Genomic DNA, 13,616 nt, shown 5'->3' on the forward strand with positions numbered 1-13,616 from the left:
ATTCTTGAACCGATCAACCAGCCCAACCCGCACACCAACCAGCTAGCTCCTCCATGGAAACATGGCGGATACCATCCCCTCCACCCCCAAACAACCCGGGGCATCGCACGAAGAGCACACAAGCTAATATATGCTTGCAAGCTGGTGGCACCCTCTTATCCGTAGTACATGTCAGAGACCCACCAAATGGATAAAGACCAGGCTCGTCCTGCCCATAAGACATTGTTTCAGGGGAATAGTTCATCTCCAGTCTTACTAGATCTCGAAATGCCGATAGTGCAAATGTGGGGCATGTGCAGTTCCATGCCTGCAGGCGGACTTCATAGCCTTTGTCTGGTTCCTGGGTAGGTGCTGCAGTGGCTGAAGCTGATCTGACGAAGATTATGTCTTCAGGGATCCCATTGGAGCATTTCTGTTCTGTGTTTATGTTGTGGCTGATGGGTGCTCTGTCGCTACGCACCATTCGCTGCACAAGCTTTCGATCCAATATGTCCATTGCTGGCAGGAAGTCATTTGGAAAGATGCAATGTAGTGTGAGCATTATAGGCTTAACTTTGGCTAGTTGGGAGGTTGAGAGGCCGGAAAGGGGATTCTGTTGATTCTCCGTCTGTGCGACATTGTCTGATTGAAAGCTGATCAGCTCGGTTATCAGACTGTCTACAAATGATCCTATAGAGGGGAGGTTTCTTGGACTGGAGGTTTCCATTTCCATTCCATATAATGTGTCCATGTGTGTTGATGGTAGGATTTTCAGCGGGTAAAACCTCCCTTTCAACCTACTTTCTTCCGTGTACTAAATATTTTATATCCTTGTAATTCCACAGCTTAGAAATGAAAAAATAGCTTAGATGACTAGTATCTTTATAGTAAAACCCAATATATCAAACAACGCAACAAAACATAGCATAATATAACGTAAAAAAATAATCTCTTTTGTATCAAATCACTAATAATCAACATACTACCTAGGTGGAACCTTGAATATCTTCTTCTTATCAAGAGCTTCTTTGGAGGCTTTCTTCTTAGTTTGGCCTTCTTCGTGGCCCTCTCTCACGTCCTGGCTTTGGCGTTGGTTTTGGTTTTGGCCGCGTTTGGTTTGGCAACTGCTTTCGTTTTATTGACGCCGGCTGGCTTCGCTGCATCCTTAAGAGCTATCTTTTTCATGGCTGCCTTCTTAGGAGCTGCCTTTTTCGCAGCCTTTTTCTTAGGCTCGACCTCTTTCGTGGCCTCCTCAACCGCAGCGACTTGAGCGTCTGCTTTGACCTTGGCTTTTACCTTGGCCACGTTTGGTTTGGCTACTGCTTTCATCTTCTTGACGCCGGCTAGCTTCACTGTCCCATGGAGCACATCAAAATCATCCGCCGCATCTTTTTTTTTATAACCTGCCTTTTTCGAGTTCTTTTTAGTCACTACCTCCTGAGAAGTAGTGCCCTGGGCATGTTCTTGGGCGTCTCCTACGGCCTTGAATTTGGTCACAGCTGGCTTTACCAGTGCTTTCGTCCCCTTCTGGTGTTTCGCTGCATTCTTCAGAGCGACTTTCTTCGTTATTTTTTCAGCAGTGGCTGTCTTATGTGCTATGAAGTTCCTAAGTTGACCTTGCATAGAGGCATCCAGGGTGAGATCTCCATCCCATTCGTAACGAAGCTCCAAGCGACCTCTGTCGATTATCGCTGGTAACTTTATCTGGTCAACTATTCCAGTCTTTTCTGTGTCTTGGATCGAGGTTATTCCGATAACTGCAGCATCAAGTACCGCTACTCCATCCTTGGTAGTGTATTTGACCGCCAGTCGACCCTCTTTCCCTTCTGGTGCCCCATACAGTCTTCTGTTCCTTTCTCTATCTATGATCCTCTGTGCTGCCTTTGACAGCACCACGAGAAGTCTTCCTGCACTGACAACCTCGGCTGGTACTTCTATTTCTGATCCTGGGGGGATCGGCGGACTATCCATCTTAACAAGTTGAAGGGCGGTTCTCTCTGCAAAGTTCAACTCTGTGTCGTTCAATTGATCTTCTCCCACTCCCACTACCAGATCTGTCGATAACGACATGATCGCTCTTGTGACGTTTATAACTTCTTCGGCAGTCAAGGAATCTCTTGCTTCCTGTTTGAGCTTAGCCATGATGTCATCTGTAACCCTGTCGAACTCCTCAGACTCCAGGCTTGGAAGGTGGCATTCTCCTTTAATATCAGCCAATATCTCATTAACACTCATATCCGTTTCTGTTAATGGGGATTTTAAGCTCGTAGGAGGCAATAAACCCATGCTTCGTAGAGCCAAGTACGCGAGCTTACTTGCTCTGTATCGGATATTTTGTAAATCCAACTCTCCTGGTGGTACTTTCACTTCCATGAAATCATCTGGTTCATGCAACTTGTGTACCCTTTTCATCATCGCGAGGTATGAATATTGGATTGCCCGTGATGCTTGGTAGAGAAGGCTTATTGTCTTGGTGGCTCCTGCTTCCAACAGTTCCGTTGCTTTGTATAGACTCGACCCTGTCTCCAGTCGTTTTGATTGTGCTACTTCTTCAAACATGCTCAGAATGGCCATTGCCTGTGCAAGATCTGCGATATCTTCATTAAGCATTATCTCAAAATCTTCGTGTACTCCTTTCAAGATTCTAGCGAATCGGGCCCATTGTTGACTGCCAAATTGTTTTCTGTCAAGCTTGGTGACTGAGTCCACTTCTGACAGTAACTCTCCCAACTTAGGTTCTCTTCGATATGAGCTGCAATTTGCTGAGAAGGATCTCCTTTATAAAATCCATAAGAAGAGGAATTCTGTGGAGAGGATGAAGATTTATAGGAATATGAGGAGTATTTTGAAAATGGAAACTTAGAAAAACAGCAAGAGAGTGAAGATGACCCAGACCTTGTACCGATAGAGGAAGATAATGCAGGTTGCTTCCTAGGTTTCTCTGTCTTCTCTGGATTCGACGCCAATTCTTGAGCAAAATAAGGCGAACTGTGACTGCTTGAAGGGCTTTTAGAGTTTATAGTAGGGCGTTGGTGTACGTTTATTAATATCTCGCCCTTCAGTCGAGCAGCATATCGCCGAGCAATATCCGCCATAGACCGAGAAGCCCTTTCCTCGGGATCCTCAAGCTTGAAGGTCAGTTCCTTGCCCTCCACCTCCATATTATTGGAATTCTTGACTGCTTTCTTGGCACCAAATTCGTCTGTGTAATAAAACTCCACCAAGACGGCAGTTGAGGTTTCCGATATGATGTTGCCGCTTAACAAAGGACCAGCCAAATCTTTAGATTTGAAACTTTTGATGAATTCAGGGGCAGTCCCAATAGGGAATTCAGCGAGAACTACAATGGGGCTTTTATGCACTGCTTGATCCAAGAAAGAATTGGCATCATATTGCAATTTCATGATTTGCTCATCTAGATGTGATATTTTTTCAGTGATTGCTTTAGCCTGAGCAAATGGATCTTCCTTGTCTAGCCTGAGAGGACATCGGCGATAGGCAAAAATGTAGGAAGACTGCTGGACATCTTTCGATTTGGCCATTGCTTCAAAATTATCGTACGGCGTCACTTTTTTGTCGTCACACAGCGTCCACGAGCCGCGAGGACCTCTGACCACAGCAAGGTAGTGGCCTTTATTTGTTGTTTCACCCCGGTGTAGCTGCAATGAAGACAGTTGGTATTCAACAGGCTCCCTCAATTCTTTTAAACGCGGGTCAAAGCCGTGAGCTGGAAGTATTAAAGACTTTGAGAACATAATCCTTTGACTGATTTGGATAGCCCTTTTTGTTGTTGACCAGTGAATACGATTGAGCTTTACGAAAAGAATCTCAGGCGGATGGCTGAGTCGTGTTGCTGTCAACTGTGGATTACCACAAGTACCACATTTAGAGCCCCCTATAAGTGAAGTATTGAAGTACTGGCCCATGGCCTCCGTGATATTCAAAGGCTTGTCAGCATTTTCCGGATCACATTGGATTGAAAATAATGATTCTTGAGAGTCTGTATGGATCATCTGGGTACAAGCACCGGCACCATGGCACTTGCATATATTGACTGTCATGAGTCGGAAGATGTCTCGAAGATCCGTGCGGCTATTTTGTGTTAATTTGACAAAACAAGAGAGAGAACGAAAGAATCAACTTACAAGAGCGGTCTAGTTGCCTCTACAAGCTGGCCATAAAGAAAAGACCAAAACTCGGCAGTGTCTTGTTGACCCTTTAAACCCCAATCCTTCAAGATATCAACCCAGCAAGAGTCAACCGATTTTTCGTACTCACCCTTTTCAATATTCCAATAGCTCACTCTCAGATCATATAGATTGCACATCTTGCAAGGCCCACCTTTTGCCCCATATTTACAGTCTGCCCTGGGTGGAATATGATGCTTCTTATAGAACTGCAACCAATGTATAAATGCCGGAAGATGCATAAGTTGTTGCATTACTGAATTTCGGTAACATTCAAATCCTTTATTAACAAATCCATTCCGACTGTCACTTTCTATTGATTCATCCCACGAGGGATCGAAGTGAGTCTATATCCTTCTTTTTTGAGTATGTGCTTGTTTACCTAGACATGTTTCGCCACTTACCCGCCATGCTGGGTCTCTAACCCTTCTTTCTCGGATTTCCTTTGCGGATAAACTTTCTATATATTTCCATTATTGAATGATACTCATTATCATGATTAGGATGCACCCATCGCACAGACTTCAGGATTGTTGAATAGACACTTACGAACCATAGTGGGAGGATATAGTCTGAAAGAATAAAACAGGGCACCTGCCTAGTTGGGCACTCTGGATCATTCTTTGAGAGTCCCGACAGTGACTAGGTATGCTTGGAAGCTGATATATCTTGATGTCTTGAGTACTAGGCAAATAGACGGCCAACATGGAAATCCGATATGACCTGAATTAAGTATTTAAAGCCATTTAAAGGGAGAAAGGGTCAAAGACATTTGATTCCATGGACCGGAGGCTCATTCTTTATTCGAACCTTGGAAGATTTCTTCGACACTGAGGATTTCATTGTCAACCATCATGACAGTGAAAAATCCACATGAGAGCTTGAAGTCTTGGATATTCATCTTTGGTATATTATATCTGGCTTTACTTTTGCTCTTTTTCCCTTTTCTTTGGTCGAGGAGGGGAATGATCGAGTATATAGAAAAAAAGCAGGCTTATACTTCCCAAGGTTCCGACTCCTCTTCCATAGCCTACAAAGAACGCCACAGCACAATCCCAGTTCGTTTTTGGTTTCATGATTCAGAACCTATACTCAAAGAAGGAAGATGGCGAGGTTGCATTCTCCTTGATCTTGTTTGTTGACGTGGTGTGGTGAAATTTGAAGTTGGGCACAGAAAAAGAAACATGGTTTATCCTGGTCTTGTCTCCATGAGAAGAACTTGAACCATGTAAGCCACCAAATCAGGCCCGCTACACCGAGAACTCTTGAGTAAAGATGAAACACTCTCCTCTTGACACTTCACCTTCCATTTTTTTCCCTCCTCTTTCCTCTTCCCTCTTTCCCTTTTTTTACCTCTTTTTTCACTTCGGGTTAGTCTATTGAACCCGTGCACTCCGGAAAATCCAATTGACGATCAGACTCCGCATCGGCCCAGAATCGGTGGAGCATCAGTGGAATTTAGGCCTAGACTTCTTCCCTCGGCCCTCCCAAATTGTTTTGTATTCAGTCTGATCAGGAAGGAGTCGGGGGCGGCACTTGGGAGAGAAACTGTGCGTTGACCGTCATCTTTCTTCACGAGGATCGTCCATATCTCTTACTCTATCTGGTATGTAGCGGAGTATCGACTGTCAGAGCTGGGGAGAACCTTGCAAAGTAAGGAAAGTATCTGACAAGATACGTAAATATCTCACACCTTTCTCGTATCTAGGCGTATATTGCTCTAGTGTATCGAGGGTATCTGTATGCGTATCTAGCGTATCTCATTTGAATGATCCCCCTTAGATCTCCATCGCTAATGACTAGTCTTAGTGATGGGGTGGAATACGATGGGAGATCGGGGGTATACGAACCGAACCGGCTCTTGGACTTAACAAGAAAGCGAAGGAAGGAAGGAATTCTAAATGAGATGAGACTAGACAAGATGGTATTTGCCCCACAAGGTCAGTTGTTTCAGATGTGGAGTCTCATATTATCCTGACAAAGAGGCCATGAAGGACTGATTGGCTCACAGGAAGTTCGATCTCTTGCGTAGAATCAGAGATCCGGCCGAGACTAAGGGGAGGACCGAGCTGCATTGGGGCGATCTCCTTCTCTTCGTTCTCCCCGTTCCGTTCTTGCCTTAGTATACGTCAGGTATGACCTTTGAGTTTCTATAATTAGGGAACTATGGGTCTACCCTCAAACATAGTCATGTCACAGGTGTCTCGATCCATGGATCCATCTAGTAAAACCTTGGAAGGATAGAAGCAGCATCGAACTTTTTGAAGAAGACAAGACAAAGACAACCAATTGACAGCGGCGTTCCTCGCGTCTAATAATGATCTACCCTACCTAGGTACCGGTGCATTGTACCGCATGTTAAACGGTTGGACGCCACCGTATAAGTATAGGCCTAAAAGGACAAATAGAAGAGATCACTCTAACTCAGGTGGACCCCGTTCTTCCTAGTTTTTAGAGCGTTGTGATTGAACTACAAAGATGAACGTGTTCTCGTTAATCTCATGAGATCTCTGCCGAAATGAAGGGAAGGGGAAGGAATAGAGGGGGGAAAATACCCAAGCGGGTCAGAAAGTGGATGAGTCGGACCATTCGGGGGTGATGAATAAATTATGAGTGGAAAATCCCGCGGGCTTTTCCTATTAAGTGATAGTGTTGATGATCTAACGTTGGTCCTTTTTCCCATTCCCCCACTTTCCGTCATGGTTGTTCCTTGTTGATTTTTTCGTAGTCCTTTCGGCCATTAGGGCTGTGGAGTCTTTCTTCCGTCATATGTGAGGCTTCAAATCCCGTCCCTTCCCTTCCCTTCCTTTTCTCCTCTTTTCTACTCCTCTCCTCTTCTTTCTCAACCTATCCCTGTTCGAACAACACAGCAGCGGGATCTTCGCAGATCGATTTCTGTTTCAGAAGTACCAGGAAGTCGATACTCCCAAAGTACTAGTATCTATCTATATACTATTTCTATGTTATGCGGCATTAGCCGGGAGCAACATAATCCACTTTCTCATCGATGCCCAAAGTGATTTCGATTTTGATACTAAAATCTGATATGCTTGTAATATCCTAGGAAGTTCGGGTCGGACCCGGAAAGAGAAAGAGATGTGTTGACAGCCTTGCATAACACGATTGTTTCAGCGTATAACTTGTAACCTGTAACTTGTATAGAACTCTGATTCATTATTTACTTACCTATTATATCGGCACTTCAAGTGAGACCTGGTGCCGATACAGAGTAAATTAAGTATATTGGAAGAACAGGAACTCGTGTTCGATTGACAACGGTGTGAAAGGGGCTAAGCTGCATTAGGGCTATTTTCTATTTTTCCTGGGGGTTGCTTATCTTGCATCGGTCCAATCGCGGAGAATTAATGACTTTCCTATTCAAATAGCCAAGTACCTAACTCCAAGCTCTTGTTAGTAAGATACGAAAAAAAACCTGTGGAATCATGAAATTGGCCTGACCCACCGGTCCCTTAATCTGGTGGGAACGCGCGCCCCTGGCCCCGTCGTTCGACTTGCTGCTACAGTTTGGTCAGCTTTCCTAGTTCTCTCCTCTTTTTTACTCCCTAATTTAATTTACATAAATTAAACCGCTTAGCTTTGCCGTGTGAGATCGCAATCTATCCAAACCAAACTACTAGAGACGGAATCTGCCGAGATATTTCCCCTCAGATCGTTAAAGAACTGGATTCCAGACCGATTCTGATCAACACTAGTTTTGCATCTAGGCCGTCTACTTAGGTACATAGGTACCTTCAATTTCCCTTGTTCTTTCTTCACGGAACTTCTCAGACTCAGTGTGACCGGAATCTGCGAACGGCCAGAGTGATACAGCTTATACAGTTCTAGAACTGTAAGAAACTGAGGAAGTTGGATGTAAGGGAAGTTATGGAGCTGAGAGTTGTGACTTTTGGGCCGGAAAAACTGGGGCAAAATGTCAGACCTATCATTCCACAACGGGAAATTAGATTATTTAGTCAAAAAAATATTAATAATTTAGATATCATCAATAAATTAGATGAAAATAAGACATCCCACCATCTAGAAATTCGGGAACCCGGGACACCAAGAGATCCACCAGAGAGGCAAAGTTCGGGCCCCAAATGAACACAGAGTAGGAAGGTAGGTACCTAGGGTACCTAGGATACCTAATACTGATATATTAGAGATATAAATTTAATAGACAAGATATCTATATAAACCTTGGAACTAGATCAACCTTGGGAAGTAGGGGTAAGAAGGTATATAGTTAACAATTAACCCTAACCTTGAATCTAGTAGGTACCTAGGTCTTAGTACAATCTGGGGTGGGACAAGTAGAATAGAACCCCAGATCCCTCTTAAACCCCTCGTGATGGTAGTGGAGCAGAAAGCCGTTGAGCAATGCGATCTGGGTCCTGAAATGGGCTGGCATGTTTTAGTCACAACGGCATGGCATTACTTTAGTGTCTGGGCCAAGCCTACTGTAACTGGTCAGTGCTGCCTTTAAAGTGTCCCGTTACGCTTCATTTCACTCAAGGATGATGCGGGTCCCCCTCTTTTTATTATATTATCAATATACTATATAAAATCTTAGAACCTTGGAGGTAGAATGAGAAGGTTGATAGAAAGGTTACAAACATTGAGATGTAGGAACTATAGATATCTTAAGGCATTATACATACTGCCATTTATATACTCTTCATGTACGGATGAGGTTTGACCGCTTCAATTTAATTTAAATAAAATCAAAAGGTGGATCGAAGCCCTTTTTAATTAGGTATTTTTCCCTATTTTTCCCTATTTTTCCTATTTTCCCTATTTTCCTTATTTTTCCTTTTTTTATTTTATTTTCCTATTACCATACCCATACATCTAAGCTTGGGTCTTAGACTCTCTTCTCTAGAAGATCCCGGGTTGGACTGTCACCGTTGATCGGGTTTCATCAAGTTCTGGACTCTTTCCTGCATATACTCTTTCCCCTTCCTCAATCCTCTCTCTCTCTCTCTCTCTCTCTTGCTTTTTATACTTCTATTTCTTATACCTCTTCTTACTTCTCTTAACCTTCTACCCTACTACTTTATCCACTTGATTTTTATAATCAAACATTCGAACTATTCGGTACTAAATCGCTCTGTACCCATCACTGCTCTCTGACCTACCATTTGTTGCACGAGACCGCGATTTCGTTTGAGTTTCTTGATGAAAACTCGGAGCATTTGATTCTCTTGAGTTGTTGATCACCCGAACAGAAAAAGGAAAACAATCCTGGTCTACTATACTCTAGATCACAAGCTGTTTTTATTTCCTCTTATCTCTTTTTCCCACTTTCGTTGGTGGTTGTTTCCTGTTTGAGGTTGTTCCTGTTCCTGTTCTCCTTCCCCCCTCATTCCCAAACAATCATCCCATTCCACCCCAATATCCGCGCTTATGATTGCGTTACAAAATCGGCCTATCTTGCCGCCCGCCAAAGTGGATATCTCACTATTACTCAAGCCCCAAGATGAGGAAGAACAAACCCCGGGTCATCCCATGCCTCTTTATCCAAGGACCTTGCCTGGGCCACCGATGGGTGTGCCACCCATGATTTCTGGCCCTTCTCCCATGGTGGGCATTCCTCCTCTGAGCAAGGCTGGCCCCTCCGGTGCAGCAAAGCGTCTTCAACCTGCTCATACGGCTGAATCACCCGCCAAGAAGCAATCCAAATGGTCACCTGAAGAAGATGCCTTGATCATTGAACTCAGAGGCAGTGGCATGAAGTGGGAGGATATCAGCAAGCGTCTGCCAGGTCGTAGTGCAATCAGCTGTCGCCTCCATTATCAGAACTATCTAGAACGTCGAAGTGAATGGGATGAAGACAAGAAGAACAAGTTGGCTCGCTTATATGAGAGGTAGGACGAGAAGAAGAATCCTCCCTGTGAAATGAATGGTCGGAACTAACTTTCCTAATAGATTCAAGGCTGAGATGTGGTCCAAGGTGGCCGAGGAAATGGCGATCCCATGGCGCGCGGCCGAGGCCATGCATTGGCAACTAGGCGAACAGGAGATGGCCCGCCGAGCAGGCGTAGTGCCATTCTCACTGTCCAGTACCGCAATAGATCCCCCAACTACCAGACCTCGTCGAGCGAGCACTTCTTTGACCAGACCTCGAAAAACTTCGACCTCTCGTTCCATCCCCGGCCACCTTCCGGGTATGCCACCCCAGCTTCCGTCCCTGGAGGAGCTGACTGCAGGTGTTCCAGCCTACGCCCCAGCTCCACTACCCCCTCCAAGAGACTATTATGGAATGGGACGATCAGAAATGGGAATTCACCCAGGCATGATGCCTCCTCATCTGGGAATGCCCCCGAGGACGCTGCCTTGAAAAGATGAGATGAGATGATGACCCACGTTGTGTATGGCCTTTCCTTTGTTTTCCTTACGAATTGCATAGCGCCGGTTGGAGGTATACCGTGTTTGTGGCAGGCCCGTGAATTGTATAGAGAATTGTCGCCTTCTTCCTCATGCGCATTCTTGATCTTAGTTTTTTTTTTTTTTTTGGCTTCTTCTTTTTCTTTCCTTCCTCTTGGAAGAAGGATTTCGATTTTCCCCAGGTCATGCACACCCAACAACCAAATCTGTTGAAATTGTCTTGATTATTTTCCGAGGCTGGTTTCTGGAGACAATCTTGCCTCATGGAATGGTCTTGGGTGTCGCAATGGCCCACCAATTATCCTTCTCATATCCTGACTCCAAAACTTCACCACCAGCTTGAACAATATTGCGCTCCAGTTCACCTTCCTCAAATAGGTGGTAATAGCGGTTGAACGTCTCGGACTGGTCCTCTGTTCCAGCAACTCTGCGGACCCAGGGCACCATGATATCTTGTGGGTCCCCTTTGTCCCAGCCCCGACGACTGCTCTTTTGTTCAAGTGCCCAGGCATATATGAGGATTTTGCCCCCTGGTTGGGTCTCCGAGCCGACTTTGATAGTTCGCAGGATCTCGGCGATAGCCTGAACACGCCGCTCTGGAGTGGAGAGATGGTGAATGACAGCGATGGAAATTGCAAAGTCAAAATACGCATCTGGATGCGGAAGATGATGAATGTCGGCCACAACTGTCGAATGTGGTTGATGTTGGGTTGCAATCCGAGCCAAGTTTTCAGATCTATTTTGATCAAAATAGATCAGATTAGCTTCAGTGGACAGGATTGAGGGATTGAGGGGAGTAAAGAGTGACTTTGAAAGTCCAGGACATGAGAGATTTCATAAAGAATCAATGACATGATATGACCAAGACAAGCTACTACTTCTAAATAAACATACCTATCAGATGCAATGATAAAGACATCTTTATTCACTTGGAGATATTTCCCATTGCCACATCCTACATCCAGGCCTATGGAACCTGGTGATAGTCCCTTCAAAAATCGTTCCACAATGGGCCATGGCTTCAGCGCGGGGAAGCCAAAAAACATTAGCTTATAGTTCACCATGCAAGTCCATATATGTAGATACCTTGTAGCGAGTTGAAGAGAAATGACTAGCAATATGCTGATAGACCTCATGGACATTCTTTTGCTCATAATCCTCGTGAGGGTCCATAGTTGGAGCTTGCAGTGCTGAGTTGTGATGGAAAGGAATCAGGATTAGGAATATCGAAAGCGATAAGGATAAGAACGTCAAGCGAGCATCTATATCACGTGGCTCGGACATTTATTCTGCATTTCGGCTAAATTCACCTATACTTATTTTGTATTTGTTCTATTTTGACATACGGGGAATTATGGTTACTTCTTTTGTTCCGAGTAGTACTACAGATCTAAAGATTGAAGATTTGTCCGGGGCTTAAGCGAGTTCCTGAATAACCTCTCGGGTTTGCATCTATGTATCTCCTTCTAAATTTGTAGATGAATTACTGTAGTACCGTGCAGTTTCAAATTGTGCTGGTTTCCTTTCAATCCTGTCGTTTTAATATTGAATTCTTAACTTGCCGTATGGCTGACTAATCACGATTGATTCGATTTAACTATTGATCCACACAGTAGAGTGTCAAAATTATACTCATTTGAATAGAGATGAAGTGATAAGAATATATTCATTCATGGATGATAGATCTTTCTAAATTATAGTTGGAAATAGTCGATAATCAATTGAATGACTATATTTACTGTTAATTCATGGTTCATCAGACCCACAGAAAGAACCTTCGAGATGGGACTTGATATCAATCCTTCTTCTTGTTAAACCTGGAGTACCTGAGATCAAGTTCAGACTTATCTAACATTGATCTATCCTAATCGTAGTATCTCTTCCTCGAAATTAAACCCCACACTGATTTCCTCTCCTAACTCCCCCACTTCATCTCCCCACGTCTAATTTACTTCCCCCCTTCAACCTTCAACTTGTAAAGAGACATGGCCTTTCAACCTACTCCGGCGGATATTTCCGTCGTTATCACAGCCCCAGCATCTGCCCGCGATGCTCAATCTAGCTTCGTCAATGAACGTCGTGTCACCCCTACCTGGTCTGTGTTCACGCTCAAGGGTAAGCTGGAGACCATGACCGGTGTTCCACCGGGCTGTCAACGTTTGCGCGTCAAAGTACCAGGTCGACCTGATCAATGGGCCGATAATGATGATCAGATCATTGGTGACTTTGGTTTGGTTAAGAGCACAGAGATCGAGGTAGGTCTTGATTTTATTACCCTTCTCCTCATTGATGATCATTCCCAGTTAAAATGATAAAGGTTCATGATACTCGGCCTAAAGCTATGCGTCCTAATTTTACGGACTTGTCTTCTGTGGAGAAATATGAACTTCCTTCTGAGACTTATGAGACTCTTCCCAACTCCGTCTTGGCCTGGAAGAAGAACCAGAAACTTGGTCGTTTTGACCCAAACTCTCTCTCGCCTGAAGAGACTCTACGCAAGCAGGTTGAAAGGGAGCAAGTTGAGATCGCATCGAGAGGTAAAGTTCATGCTCTAATTTGAGGGATTCCTCTTCTCATCTCTTTTATAGACGTCGCCGTTTCTAAGCGGGCGATAATTCTGCCTTCAACTCCGCCACATATTCGCCGAGGCACCATTCGTTTTGTTGGGCCTGTGCCGACAATTCCTATATCTGGTCCTGGTCGTGAACTGGCCCATGATGGAGAACTAGCCGTCGAGCTTCAGCCCATCTGGGTTGGTATTGAGCTGGACGAACCGACAGGAAAGAATGATGGCAGTGTGGGTGGAAAACGCTACTTTGAATGTCTTGAGAAGCGAGGTGCGTTTGTGAAGCCGGAGAAGATTGAGGTGGGAGACTTCCCGCCTCTAGACGATGATCTGGATGAACTGATGGAAGAGATTTGACGTTACTATGTATTGGGATAACGAATAAAGTATGCATCCCTTGGAAGTGATAAAATCCTGCTTTCCCTTCAAACTTATCACGAAGAGATATTTAAAAAGCTGAATCTGACATGATGGTAACCTAAGGGTTCAAAATAAGA

The 13,616-nt window shown here is 44.4% G+C and overlaps 5 protein-coding genes across 5 annotated transcripts; 2 read left to right on the forward strand and 3 right to left on the reverse strand.

The window, feature by feature from the left end:
* Positions 1 to 13: 13 nt before the first annotated feature.
* N7495_008892 (uncharacterized protein) lies at positions 14 to 730 on the reverse strand (the record flags this gene model as incomplete). Its single annotated transcript, XM_057211543.1, has 1 exon — positions 14 to 730. The coding sequence occupies one exon, from the start codon at positions 728 to 730 to the stop codon at positions 14 to 16; it is 717 nt and encodes a 238-aa protein (XP_057061086.1).
* A 320-nt stretch (positions 731 to 1,050) lies between these two features.
* N7495_008893 (ubiquitin carboxyl-terminal hydrolase) lies at positions 1,051 to 4,040 on the reverse strand (the record flags this gene model as incomplete). Its single annotated transcript, XM_057211544.1, has 2 exons — positions 1,051 to 2,690; positions 2,882 to 4,040. 2 exons carry the CDS (start codon positions 4,038 to 4,040, stop codon positions 1,051 to 1,053), a joined length of 2,799 nt encoding a protein of 932 aa, XP_057061087.1.
* A 5,532-nt stretch (positions 4,041 to 9,572) lies between these two features.
* On the forward strand, positions 9,573 to 10,506 carry N7495_008894 (MYB DNA-binding domain protein; the record flags this gene model as incomplete). Its single annotated transcript, XM_057211545.1, has 2 exons — positions 9,573 to 10,033; positions 10,095 to 10,506. 2 exons carry the CDS (start codon positions 9,573 to 9,575, stop codon positions 10,504 to 10,506), a joined length of 873 nt encoding a protein of 290 aa, XP_057061088.1.
* A 308-nt stretch (positions 10,507 to 10,814) lies between these two features.
* Positions 10,815 to 11,837, reverse strand: N7495_008895 (tRNA (carboxymethyluridine(34)-5-O)-methyltransferase; the record flags this gene model as incomplete). The annotated part of the gene is made up of 3 exons (XM_057211546.1): positions 10,815 to 11,289; positions 11,448 to 11,602; positions 11,640 to 11,837. 3 exons carry the CDS (start codon positions 11,835 to 11,837, stop codon positions 10,815 to 10,817), a joined length of 828 nt encoding a protein of 275 aa, XP_057061089.1.
* Positions 11,838 to 12,538: 701 nt separating this feature from the next.
* On the forward strand, positions 12,539 to 13,476 carry N7495_008896 (TBCB family protein; the record flags this gene model as incomplete). Its single annotated transcript, XM_057211547.1, has 3 exons — positions 12,539 to 12,808; positions 12,871 to 13,090; positions 13,142 to 13,476. 3 exons carry the CDS (start codon positions 12,539 to 12,541, stop codon positions 13,474 to 13,476), a joined length of 825 nt encoding a protein of 274 aa, XP_057061090.1.
* Positions 13,477 to 13,616: the final 140 nt, after the last annotated feature.

The sequence above is a fragment of the Penicillium taxi genome, assembly GCF_028828555.1.
Source record: "Penicillium taxi strain IBT 34144 chromosome Unknown utg000005l_segment0_segment0, whole genome shotgun sequence".
Taxonomy (NCBI): Eukaryota; Fungi; Ascomycota; class Eurotiomycetes; order Eurotiales; family Aspergillaceae; genus Penicillium; species Penicillium taxi.